This window comes from Mustela erminea, chromosome 13, assembly GCF_009829155.1.
Source record: "Mustela erminea isolate mMusErm1 chromosome 13, mMusErm1.Pri, whole genome shotgun sequence".
In the NCBI taxonomy this organism is placed as follows: Eukaryota; Metazoa; Chordata; class Mammalia; order Carnivora; family Mustelidae; genus Mustela; species Mustela erminea.
In genome coordinates, this window is record NC_045626.1 from 66,431,437 (window position 1) to 66,445,661 (window position 14,225).

The 14,225-nt window shown below is 41.3% G+C and overlaps 2 protein-coding genes and 1 gene segment (V, D, J or C); all 3 read right to left on the bottom strand.

The window, feature by feature from the left end:
* LOC116571641 (immunoglobulin lambda-1 light chain-like) overlaps positions 1 to 14,225 on the bottom strand; it is a 1,068,967-nt gene that overhangs the window by 848,482 nt on the left and 206,260 nt on the right. The window lies entirely within an intron of this gene.
* LOC116571638 (immunoglobulin lambda-1 light chain-like) overlaps positions 1 to 14,225 on the bottom strand; it is a 1,139,351-nt gene that overhangs the window by 819,636 nt on the left and 305,490 nt on the right. The gene's annotated exons all lie outside the window — the stretch shown is intronic.
* LOC116572255 lies at positions 4,645 to 8,106 on the bottom strand. The segment is given in 3 exon segments: positions 4,645 to 4,682; positions 7,644 to 7,943; positions 8,061 to 8,106. Coding segments are annotated over 3 exon segments (384 nt in total).

Here is a 14,225-nt window from a genome sequence, read left to right on the forward strand (position 1 = left end):
GTTGTAAATTCTTTCTCTGTCCCCCCTTAAATGATATATACAATCTGTTTCATAGGTAAATAAGACTCTTGTTAGGTTTACAATCAAAGGATCTCCTTCTCAAGGATCTGAGACTCATCAGTTTGAAGTGAAAACATGAAGGAAGACAGTGTCCCTTCTTTATATTTTCTTGGGAAGAAGAGCATGGGCCTAACATCACTGGGAAGTGATGGTGTTGATTTCTTACACCTTCTTACATGAAGATGTATGAAATTGTGTTTTCCTTAGAAATTTTGGATATCAACTCTTATGGGATTTATATGTTATAAATATATTCCCTTACTCCATAGGTTGTCTTCACTTTGTGAAATTGCCCAGACATCCTTCTTCACTGGATGTTTTGTTGGATCACAAATAACAAGGGGACTAAATTCAGCATTGGTGGAATGATGTGCTGAATTTCCCCAAGAATAGCTGAAGTGCACTTAGTTGGGGTGCCCACTTACCCTGCTCCCATCACTAAAGAATTAAAAAGATCTGCCACCTGGGAACATATCACACAAGGAAAAGGAAACTGACTCTGCCCCCAGAACATTCATCAAGGGAATGTCTTCCTTTTGGACATTGTTGGGGAATGGAGAAAGTGTGAAGAACTGAATTCTCAAGGCCACATTGCAAGAATCACCCACTGCACAGGATGGGCAATCATGTTCAGAGTAAGGAGGGAACCTCTGAGCACAGGACAGTTTTTGGTCTTAGAACCCCATGAATTTCCACCACTGAGGTAACTGCAACTGAGTAGATATGAGCAAGAGTAATGCTCAGCCTCATCGTTGGGTTGGAGCCCAGAAATGGTCAAGGGGGCTGTGTTTCCAGACCAGAAGCCAGAGAAATGATCAGGGATTCCTGAGGGACACTTATTGGCATAGTGGATCACAGGTTTTGGAGTCAATACAAGGTGCTATTGCTGACAGAAGACATATTCTGACACACCCATATCAGTGCTGCTTCAGGCACAGGAGTTGGTGGAAGTCCTTCCCAGAGCCCCAGGTACTGGAGGAGGCGGAGTTAGGGCAGCGTGAACCCAGGACATTGAGAAGTACAAAGCATACTCTTTTTAATTCATTGCTGGGGCCCCAGGTAAGTCTAAGGAGGAGTAAAGGTATGAGCCCACATGTCCCCATGCTCTCTTCAGTGGAGGCCTCACCTGTGCCCTGAGTAAGAGGTGTAAGGAGACTAGATTCCAGGCCATGGTGGAGATGCCCCAAAAGCACTGCCTCTTGAGATGCTAATCCTAATCTTGGCTCCCCCAGATCTCTCTTAACTCCTTCCCTTGCCTCAGAAGAAGGAGGCACCTCCATGCAAATGTGCTTTCTGCACCCGCCTCTCCCCACGCCCTCTGATCTAACCCTTCATTCTAGATATATCTGCATCCCAGGGGAGCATAAATTTGCTGAAGGATTAAAACACACTGACATGGATTTTCTAGGACAGAGCTCATGTTTGTGCCCAGGAAATGGAGCCAGACTTAGAATGCCCCTTAGTTCCTACTCTAGGAGTCCCCATATAGTTGAGAAATGATCCCATTGCTTTCCACTTGTGTTGTGCTGATTGTGCCTGGGGAAATGAGCTAGAGGAGCTGAAATTAGGAGACTCACCCTTTCTTTGATAGGCTCCAAAAATAGAGCAGGGGTGGTTTCATATCACTTACTCCTTCCTCTCCTACTCAGTAGGGTGGGTCCTCCCTCTTCTTTTTTTTATTTTTTATTAAGTTGATTTATTTATTTTCAGAAGAACAGTATTCATTATTTTTTCACCACACCCAGTGCCCCATGCAATCCGTGCCCTCTATAATACCCACCACCTTGTACCCCAACCTCTCCCCCCCCACCACTTCCTCCCTCTTCTAAATCTCCTTTCCTTGCAGGACTCTGCTTTTGGAACTGCATACAGATCAGAGTAAATCAGACATGATCTTCCATAAATCCAGGCCCTTGCTGCCCCCTGGTGGCCACAGATTGTGCAACCCAAGCGCCAGGGAAGGCAGCTGAGGGAGCGCGGGAATCTCTGCTCTGCTCCTTCTCCTCCTTCCTTCTTCCCCTCCCAGTCAGTACCAGGTCCATAGATCACCCCCCAATCCATCCAAACACCTTTGTCTTTGTCGCCATCTTTCTCAAGAAAGGAATAGGTCACTCACAATGCCAGGTAGCTTGTCCCTGGACAGCCTTGTCACAGGGTTTGTGTTAATGTGGCAGTTCTTAGATCAGGGCTGAGTGCTAGAGGTCAAATAAAACCCACCTCTAAAGGAAGCTTGGATGAAAACCATGGTACAGGGAAAGATGATGAGATTCTTACAATGTTGAAACAAAAAATATGGGGAAAGTAGAGAGACACCAATAGAGAAAGAGAGAGAGAGAGCACATGCTCAGTCAGCATGCTTCCTGCAATAAACCAACACTGATCTTCATGAGGAACTGCCTTGGATCTGCTTCATCTTTTGTATTAAGTGAACCCCCAGGGCCCCCCACAATAGAGGAATAAGGGTATCATGTAAAATGTTTTTGAGTATTCTGCCACACATTTACACATGACATAGAAACAATAAGCTCGACTGCCACAAAGGGAGTCAAAATAAACACTGGCATGCAAGATGATGAATGCACAATGCAGCTAAAGCATGTAAAATTTTTAAAATTGAAAAATCAATATCGTGGTTCCATCATTTAGGATATAAGAAATACAGACATTTCTTAAACAACACCAAGTTAAAAGAGACAGAGAAAGAGAGAAAAAAGTATCCAGACAATGCATATGTCAACTAACTCAGAAAATAATCAGATGCTTGACTCGTTATTCATTCATATGCTGATTCCCTTCCCAAGTAGGATAACAAAAGCATGGATGGATACATTGACCCTAGGGATTTCTGAAACCTTTCAAGTTGTTCTAACAAACCTGCCTATTTTCTCATTTTTCTTTCTTTCTTTCTGTATTTATTTATTTATTTTATTTATTTTTATTTCTTATATTTTTCTTTTATATTATCTCTTTTTTAAAAATTATATTGTTAGTCACCATACAGTACATCATTAGTTTTTGATGTAGTGTTCCATGATTCATTGTTTGCATATAAAACCCAGTGTTCCATGCAATACTGCCCTTCTTAATACCCATCAGGAGGCTAACCCATTTCTCACTCCTTCCACTCTACAATCCTCAGTAGTTTCCCAGAGTCCATAGTCTCTCACTTTTTTTTCCCTTACAGTTCTTTCCTCATGAGAGTTCTCTCCCCTCACAGTTCTTCCCCCATTCTGCTTTCCCTTCCATCTCCTAATGTCCTCCCTGTTATTCCGTATGTTCAGCAAATAAGCGAAACCATATAATAATTGACATTCTCTGCTTGACTTATTTCACTTAGCATAATCTCCTCCTGTTCCATCCATATTGATGCAAATGGTGGGTATTCATACATTTCTGATGGCTGAGTGATATTCCATGTGTATATGGACCAAATATTCTTTATCCATTCATCTGCTAAAGGGTATCTCGGATCCTTCCACAGTTTGGCTATTGTAGACATTGGTGCTATGAACATTGGGGTGCCTATGACATTTTTTTTCACTACATCTGTATCTTTGGGGTAAATACCCAGTAGGGCAATTGCTGGGTCATAGGGTAGTTCTAGTTGTAAATTTTTTAGGATCTTCCACACTGTTTTCCAAGGTGTCTGTACCAACTTGCATTTCCACCAACAGTACTGGAGGGTTCCCCTTTCTCCACATCCTCTCCAACACTTGTTGTTTTCTGCCTTATTAATTTTTCACATTCTAACTGGTGTAAGATGGTATCTCAATGTGGTTTTGATTTGCATTTCCCTGATGGCTAATGGTGAACATTTTTCATGTGTCTGTTGGCCATTAGTCTGTCTTCTTTGAAGAAGTGTCAGTTCATGTCTTCTTCCCTTTTTTTGACTGGATTATTTGTTTTTTAGGTGTTGAATTTGAGAAGGTCTTTATAGATCTTGGATACCAGCCCTTTATCTGTGGTGTCATTTCCAAATATCTTCTCCCATTCTGTGGGTTGCCTCTTTCTTTTGTTGACTATTTTATTTGTTGTGCAGAAGCTTTAAAAACAAAGATTTAAGAATATGTATAATTTAGTTATTTGAGAAGACAGTGAAGTATGTTTCTACACATTGAGAAACAACATACAAGACAACTGGGCTGTGTTAGCTAACGAAATCTTATATTGGAGTGATCCTGTTCACTTGACATGTAATTTGTTTGTGGATTTCCTGGTAATTCTCCCTATTATGAAAATAGAAACACGTTTCTCAGAAGTAAATTGTGGTGCCATAAAAGGAGACACAGTTGAAGTGGCAGTGCCACTCCTATGCCCATGTGGATACATTGTAAAGATCTCACTGATGCCCTGACAGTCAGGGAGCATGTCTTTTACCAGAGGCCCTAGAGTCCAACCAGGCAGTGGCCCCTCTGCCAATTTGTTTGTCTCCATGAAGACATACCCTGCAGCAGTTGTAGCCTCTGACTAGCCTCCCATGGACAGGGGGAAATGGCACTAATCTGTGTTCAGTAGCACAGACCCTCTTCCTACTGTGTTGGGCCCCAGATGCTTGGGGGTTCCACGTATGACACCGTTCTGGCCTCAATAATTCAATAATTCAAAAACAAAGGTGCTGTTTCCTAGGGAAAGGAAGAAGGTAGGTGGTGAAAAGATTTTTGAAAATAACTGATGGTGAGAGCATTATGGAAAGATTGAGCACTCAAGTGGGTGACTGTATTTGTCAGGGGTCTCCAAAGAAACAAAATTTTCATGAGCTGTGCTTCCCATGTACATATGTTAGTGTGTGTGTGAGAGTGTGTGTGTGTGTGTGTGTGTTTATTGAAAATTTTTAATATATGATATACTTACATAAGTACATATGTTATATATATATAATATTTTGTACATAAGTATCATATATATGAATATATGAAATATAGATGATACATAAGTATACAAAAATGATACATATAAATTTAAAAATGTATTTATATATATATTTTTTTAAATTTTATTTTATTTTTCCAGTGTTCCATGATTCATTGTTTATGCACCATACCCAGTGCTCCATGCAATCCATGCCCTCCTTAATACCACCACCAGGCTCACCTAACTCCCACCTCCCTCCCTGCCAAACCCTTCACTTTGTTTCTCTGAGTCCACAGTCTCTCATGTTTCCTCTCCCTCTCTGATTTCTCCCAATTCACTTTTCATTTCCTTCTCCTAATGTCCTTCATGTTACTCCTTATGTTCCACAGGTAAGCAAAACCATATGATAATTGACTCTCTCTGCTTGACTTATTTTACTCAGCATAATTTGATACAAATTATCAGTCCCATCCATGTTGATATAAAAGCTAGGTATTCATCCTTTCTGACAGAGGAATAATATTCCATTGAATATAGGGACCATATCTTCTTTACCCATTCATCTGTTGAAGGGCATCTTGGCCCTTTCCACAGTTTGGCAATGTGGCCATTGCTGCTATGAACATTGGGGTACATATGGCCCTTCTTTTCACCACATCTGTATCTTTGTAGTAAATATCCAATAGTGCAATTGCAGGGTCATAGGGAAGCTCTATTTTTAATTTCTTAAGGAATCTCCACACTGTTTTCCAAAGTGGCTGCACCAACTTGCATTCCCACCAAGAGTATAATCGAGTTCTCCTTTCTCCACATCCTCTCCAACATTTGTTTTCTGTCTTGTTAATTTTGGCTATTTTAACTTTTGGTCATTCTATCCCAATGTGGTTTTCATTTGAATCTCCCTGATAGCTAATGATGATGAAGATTTTTTCATGTGTCTGTTAGCCATTTGTATGTCTTCTTTGGAGAAATGTCTGTTCATGTCTTCTGCTCATTTTTTTGACGTGATGATCTATTTTTTTGAGTGTTGAGTTTGAGGAGATCTTTATAGATCTTGGCTATCAGCCTATTGTCTGTAGTGCATGGAGCACCTATAAATTTCTAAGACTGAAACAGGAAGAAATTGACAACCTGGATAGACCAATATCTAGTAATGAGATTGAAGCAGTGATCAAAAACCTCCCAAAAAACAAGAGTCCAGGACCTGACAGATTCCCTGGGGAATTCTATCAAACATTCAAAGAAGAAATAATGCTCATTCTGCTGAAGCTGTTTCAAAAATTGAAACAGAAGGACAACTTCCAGACTCTTTCAATGAACCCAGCATTACCCTTATCCCCAAACTACGCAAAGACCCCATCAAAAAGTAGAATTTCAGACCCATATCCCTGATGACTATAGATGCCAAGATTCTCAACAAGAAAAAGAAGAAAAACCTAACCAAAGATGTAAAGGATTGATCTCTGCTCTAATCTTGATTAATTTCCCTTTTGTGCATGGGGTTGACTTAGTTTGTTGTTGATTTTTCCAGTTCTTTAAGGTCTAAAGAGAGCTAGTGTATTCAGAATCTTTCAATTTTTTTTGAGTGAGGCTTTTCTGACTATGTATTTCCCTCTTAGGACCACCTTTGCTGTATCACATAGGTTTTGGGCTTATGTGTCTTCATTCTCATTGGTATCCATGAGTTGTTTAAGTTCTTATTGGATTTCCATGCATCCTGATTTGGCCCAGAGTGAGGGCATGGACAAGATGTGGTAGTTTCACAACTAAAACTAGGAAAATTCTGGCAAACTGAGAAAAATTGCTTATTGAAACAGGTTTCCTATGGTATACCTTTGGTTCAATTAATGGATAGATAATCCTTAGGCACATTATGTGTATGTGTATTTAGTGATTTGTCATAACTGGAATTCTAGGTAGAACTTGGGCTTGCTCTTAATGAAAACCAGATAAAATGGGCTTCCCTGAGGAATGCAGACAAGCTTTCTCTTCCCTAGTAGAAAACAGAATCATGTTGGAAAGACTCCACCCTGTCAGGGAGACAGAGCTAAATCCAGGATAGGGACTCATTGGTCAGAGGGGAGGGAAGGTTCTACAAACCATAGATTCTCAACTCCAAATTTCCCTGCTCAGCTTCCTTGGATATGGGGTCAGAGATGAAGGGCCACTGGAAAAATGACATCTTCTTTGTTGGCTCATTCCTTCAGCTAGATCTTCAGCTTTTCATTGAGTTGCTGTTTTCTCAAACAGTGATATGCGGCACAACAATCCACCAAGGAGGATGATGTTGACAATATGGCAGACACTGAGTTGAGTAAAACAATGTTATTTCTGGATAAATGATTCCAACCTGGACTAACAGTGGTGAGTGTCTGTCATTTAAATTAAAGATGTCACTGACAACAGTGAAAATTTATACAAAGCTTAGGTCTCTTTGTCTCTCTCTTCCTGATATTGAAGAATTGAATGAAAATATCCTAGGCACATAGCAAGGAACAAAGAGAGATTGTCATTTCCCCAGACAATTTACCAGTAAGCCTGTTTCATTTCACTACATTGCAGGATAGAGAAGATCTGAGAGAGAACTGTATTCTCAAGGCCATATTGCATGAAACCCCTTCTGCACATGGTTAGGTTTAAGGAAGCATCTTCAGAGAAAGGAGGGAGCCTGTGAGCACATAGCAGGCTTTGGTCTTACTTCTCCCATGAACTTGGACAACTGTGATAAGCACCACCACTTCTATATGATGCACAGTAATAACCAACCTCATCTTCAGCCCGGAGCCCAGAGATGGTCAGGGAGGGTGTATTGCCAGATTTGGAGCCAGAGAAGCGATCAGGGATTCCTGATGGCTGGTAACTTGTGCTATAAATCAGGAGTTTGGGGAATGTGCCTGGGAGCTGTTTATACCAGGAGACATCATTAAACCTCCCAATGTCATTGCTGGTTCCAATACAAGAAATGGTAACTGTCTGTCCCAGAGCCCCAGACGCTGAAGATGGCTGAGTCAGGGAGGACTGGGCCAGAGATCCTGAAAAAAGAAGAAAACACAATATAGTGAGTTTAGTGCTGGGGACCCAGGTGAGTCTGAGGAGGAGACAAATGATGAGTTCATATTTCCCTATGCTCCCTTCCCTGGAGGGTTCACCTATGCCCTGAGTGAAGAGGGTGAGGAGGACCAGAGCCCAGACCATGATCAAGATGACCCTAGAGCACTCTCTTCTGAGACCTCAAGCCTGGGTCTGGCTCCCACATAACTCTCTTATACCCTCCCCCTGCCTCAGAGGAGGGAGGGGCCTCCATGCAAATGTGTTTTCTGACCTGCCTCTCTTCACCCACTCTCACCTGAAACTCGGGTCTAGATATTTCTGCATCCCTGGGCAGTAGAGCTTAGCTATCCACACACTAAAACATTTCACATGCATTTCCTGAATCTTGAAAGATGGAGCTCATGACAGCCCAGGAATTCAAGCCAGCTTTGGAATACCCTTACCTTCCACTGAGGAAGTCTTGGTGTGGATGGTGGAGGATCCCAGGTCCACTTTGCTGTGTGGGAGGAGGGTAAAAAGAGCTCTCCAAGCTGGCTCAGATTAGGCAAGATTCAATTACTCCTCTTCCCAGGAGCATAGGCAAGAGCTGGTGTCTCATTCTCCCTCAACTCCATCTTGGTGTCCCTCAGTTACCAGGTCTCCAAGCATCATTAACATGCTCTACAGTGGTTTGAAGTTAAATGACATTTACTGGAACTTCCGTGAAAGGACTACTGGAACATAATGGGTAGTAGACCACCCCTTCCCCCGTATCCCACTTACAGTGGCTCCAGAAGCTGGTATTGGAACTGCACATGGGATAGAAGAACATCAAAAATTGCTTTTCTGGAAAATCAATCCTTTGCTGCTCCCTGATGGCTTTACAGGATAAATGCCAAGGGCCAGAGAAGGTAGCTCAGAGACTGCTGGAAACCCATGCTCTGCTCCTTCTCCCCAGCTTAGTCCCAGGCTCCTTGGTCCATTTTGGTGCAATTCAAGATCCCACACTTCCTCCACAGTGAAATATGTCACCTGAAAATCAAGTGGCTCAGAAATACCCTCTCAGAATCACCTTGCTCATACCAGGAAGGCCATGTCTCAGGGATGGAGTCTATGAGGTGAATGTGGCTCAGGGCTGAGTAATCATCATACATTATATTAATTCATTCCCAGGTGGCTCAATGATGACAAAAGAGTACCTTGAGGAAATGACTGAATTCTCCACATGATTTGAAAACAGGAATAGTGCAAGAAAGAGAGAACTGAATAAGATAGAGAAATACCTCACTGAATTAACAAAAAAAAAAAAAAAAAAGATTCCAGGGTCTAAGCCTTTGAGAGAAGGGGATGGAAGTCAAGATGATCTCAGGGAGCCAGCTCTAGGGACTTTTCACCAGCATAAGTCTGTGTGCCACAAGGAACACAGGATGCTCTCTGTCAGCTCCTTTGTGCACATTTGTGACCTGACCTACAGCTGAGTTCTTCCTGGAGCAGTCTCCTTGCCCACAGACAGATGCTTGTATGTTTATCCAGGAGGAGGTAGATTTGTAGCAAAACTGATCAGGACTGATATATCAACCCAGTAATTTTATACAGTAGAGATGTTCCATTGACACTCTTTTCATATCACTGTTCATACCACCTGACAGTTGTTTGCAAGAGGTTCTGAACAATGTGTCTTGGCCCAGAGCATGGGATGAACAGAATTGTGGTCTCTGGGATAGGCAAAAAGGAAAAAGTGTTTTTGGGAAGAGGAATTGTTTTCATAATGATGTCTATTTTTTAGATTATAATATAGTAACTAGATCATGACCTTGTCATAATCAGCCACCCATCTGAAATGAATTTGAAGTCCATTAGTTTGGATCCCTATTTCTTGGGATCACTGCAGAGAGGACTTCTATGAACATTCCAAACATCCAGATGCTGCCTACAAAAAGCCAAGCTCATTTTCAAGAGGAATTTCCTTGCATCACTTCCATCTTCTATGAGTTCTAGAAGCATCCCCAGAGCCCCCTATAATAAAAAGTGTTTCATATAAAATTATGCTGCAGGATTGTGCCCACATAATTCCACATGACATAGAAATAATAAGCTTCACTGCCACAAAAGGAGACATAATTAACAGTGGCATATAAGATTGTTAATAAACAATACAGCTAAAGCATATAAAATGTTTTAAAAATAAAAAAATCAATACCTAGTTTCTTCTCTTTTAGGATATAAGAAATATAGAGTTTCCTTAAAAAATAACAAGTTAAAAAGACAGAGAGAAAGAGAGGGAAAATATCCAGACAACTTGTATGACATCTGACCCAGGAAATGAATGGGTACATGAATGGTTTCTTATTCACATGCCAATTCATTCCCATGTAGAAGTATAAAAGCACAGATATGAGACAGAATTCCAGCAGGATCCTAAAGGAGAACATAGAGAGTAAACTCTTTGACATCAGCCACAGCAATTTCTTTCAAGACACGTCTCCAAGGGAAACAAAAGGAAAAGTTACTTTTGGAACTTCATCAAGATAAAAATTTCTGCACAGCAAAGGAAACATTCATCAAAACTAAGAGTCAACACATAGAAAGGAAGAAGATATTTGCAAATGACATTACAGCAAAAAAGGCTGATATCCAAGATCTATAAAGAACTTCTCATACACAACCCTAAAAAAATAAATTACCCAGTCAAGAAATGGGCAGAAATTGTGGACAGATACTTTCCCAAATGAGACACGCAAATGGCTAACAGACATCTGAAAAAATGCTTGAACTCTCTAGCCATCATCAAAACACAAATCAAAACCACAATGAAATACCACTTTACACAAGTTAGAATGGCAAAAATGAACAAAACAGAAAAAAAAAACAAAGGTTGGGGAGGATATGGAGAAAGGGAAACACTCTTACATTATTGGTGGGAATGCAAGCTGGTACAACCACTCTGGAAAACAATATGGAGTTTCCTCAAGATGTTAAAAATAGAACTACTACACAACCCAGCAATGCACAACTAGCTATTTTCCTCAAAGATACAGATGTAGTGAATAGAAGGGGCACACGCACCCCAATGTTCATAGCAACAATGTCCACAATAGGCAAACTGTGGAAGGAGCTGAGATGCCCTTCAACAGAAGAATGGGTAAAGAAGTTATGGTTCCTATGTACAATGGAATATAATTCAGCCATCAGGAAGGATGCATTACCATATTTTGCATCAACATAGGTGAAACTGGAGGGGATTATGCTAAGTGAAATAAGTAAAGCAGAGAAAGGCAATTATTTTGGGATTTCTCTCATAGGTGGAACATACAGAATCACATGGAGGACATTAGGGGAAGGAAGGGAAAACTGAAGGGAGGGGAATCAGAGGGGGAGATGAGCAATGCAAGACTATGGGCTCTGGTAAACAATCTGAGATGGTTTCAAAGGAGAAGGGGGTGGGAAAGGGGTAAACAGGTGATGGGTATTAAGGTGGGCACATGTTGTAATGAGCACTGAGTCTTATATGCAGCTAATGAGTCACTGAACACGATGTACTGTACAGTGGCTAACTGAACATAATAAATGAAATAAATTCTAGCTTCACATGAAACAAAGAAACAAACAAAAAAAGTATATATATATATATATATACACATATATGTGTATATATATATATATATGTATATGCCTTACCTTAAGAACTTCTAAAACGTTTCTAGTTCTTCTATCAAAGGTGGCTATTTTATCCTGTTTTAAAAAAGATATTAAAATATGTATGGTTCAACTGCTTGAGAAGACACAGTTGAACCATACATATTTTCCTACAGTTTGAGACACAACACACAAGACAGAAAGGCTACAGCAGCTCCACAAATCTCATACTGCAGTGATCCTGTTCACTTGACATGTAGTTTGTGGTTTTCCTGGTAATTCTCACTATTATAAAAATAGCAACTAATTCCTAAGAAGGAAATTGTGGTCCCATCTAAAAGCAAATAATAAATCAGAGCTTGGGGGGCCATGCCAGGATGCTGTTGGTGCCAGGAGACATAATTATAACACCACTATTAGTGCTGCTTTCAGCACAAGAGATGGTAACTGTCTGTCTCAGAGACCCAGATACTGAGGGAAACTAGTCAGGGCAGACCGGGCCCTGGAACCTGAAAAGAAGAAAGACACACTCATTAGGTCAATGCTGGAGACTCAGGTGTGTCTGACTAGAGACAGTGGATCAACCCACATAGCCCTGTGGACCCTTCCCTGGAGTCCTCATATGTGTCCTGAGGGAAGAGAAAGAGAAGGACCATAGTCCAAGCCATGGTGGAAATGTTTCAACAGCACTGCCTTCTGAGACCACAGTTCCAGGCCTAAATTCCACATTCCTCTATTATCCCCTCCCTCAGACTCAAAAAAGGGAGTGGCCTCCATTCAGTTGTGCTTCCTGCACCTTTCTCTTCCCACCTGCTCTGATCTAAGCCTTCATTCAGGGCACTTCTGCATCCTTGGGCAGCAGAAAATACCCGAAGAATTAAAACACAATGACCTGGTTTTTCTAGGACAAAGCTCATGTTAGAGCCCAGGAAATGGAGCCAGAATTGGTATATCCCTTAGTTCTTATTATGGGAGTCCCCATGTGGCTGACAATCCCAGAACTTACCCTTTGTGCTGTGTAGATTGAGCATAGCAACAGACCATGAGCACAGCAACAGGAATTAAGCGAGATTCACTCTTTCCTTTGCAGGAACCAGAAACAGAGATGATGTTTTTCACATGTCTCACAGCCTTCCTCTTCTCAGGAGTTTGGGTTCCTATGCTTCTTTTGGATCCCTTCCTCACAAGGCTCTGAGCCCAAGACCTTGTGGTGTTTGTTGGACTTTTGAGTAAGAACTTATTGAGACACAATAGGTTTGGATCACCCTTCACACATGGTCCTCCCTTGCAGAACTCAGGAGGAATCAGCTTATAGAACTTCATACAGGTCAGGGTAAATCAGCCAGGACATTCTCCAAATCTAGGTCCTTACTGCCCCTTAGTGGTCCCAGACGGTGCAACCCAAGCACCAGGGAAAGCAGTTGAGTGAGAACTGGAATCTCTCTCTGCTTTGCTCCTACTCCTCCTTCCTTATTCCCCTTCCAGTCAGTACCAAGTCCCTAGATCCCTCGTCAGTCCATTAACATTCATTTGTCTTTGGCTTCGTCTTCCTCAGGAACGGAATAGGTCACCTACCACATCAGGTAGCTTGGACCGGCATCTCATGTCCAGGTAGCTTGTCCCCCTCCACAGCCTTGTCACAGTATGTGTTGGTGGGACAGTTCTTGGTTCAAGGCCGAGGTAACATTAAAGGTCAAATAAAACCAACCCAGGAAAGAAGTCTGGGTAAGAAAAATGACATGGGGAGGAAAAAACAAAACATTAGTTTCTCATGATGTTAATACCAAAAGCATTGCATGAAGAATAAAGAATTCAGTCAGCATTGAGAACAACCTGAAGAAAATCATGATTTAGTTTTCCAGTATTTGTGGATCTGCTAGAAGGAAACTTGGGTCAGGATTACTCTAATGGTCTCAACTCCAGGACCTCTCATCAGAGTACATTTCTCTACTATATTCAACATTCTTGTCTTAATCTTCTCTGCACAGACACTAACTACCACATAGCCCCACACCTTCTTGGAGTACATTACTCTCCATCCAGAGGGAGATTCCTGACCTGGTGTGTTTTCTAATCAAAATAGATTAAAGGGGAAATCCTGATCAAGGCTGACTGGTCCCTGCCAGTAGAGAAGAAAAATGTCTCCTCAGGAAACAAGACTAGGAATTCCATGCAGTGGAAGTTCTAAAGAAACCATTTAAGTGCCACTATTCACATATCTACAGCAGGTATTTCTAAGAGTGCAAGGGAGATGACATCTTGGCCTAGGGTTGGACCAGTTTCTTACCTGGAGGCCTCAGACACTGTGGCCAAATGAAAAGGGTCATTGCTAGAGGTGATAGTGTAGGTTTGGACTATCACAGTCATTCCTTTGTGTTTTAAATTTGCATGTACTATAATTTTGTAGATAATTTAGATAATAATTCTAATATTTTATACAATGCCAAGTTGTAACATGTTGACTTTTTCATAAATCAATAGGCCAGACATGTGAACATGGGTTTATAGCCTACCTGACTGAATACTTATCTCTTGAATCACTGGGGGGAGACCTCCTGAGAACTTTCTGGATCTCAATCACTTCCTCCAGGAAGTAAACCTTGAAATTTACAATGAGTCATTTCCTTCTATTCAGGGTTCTGTTAGTA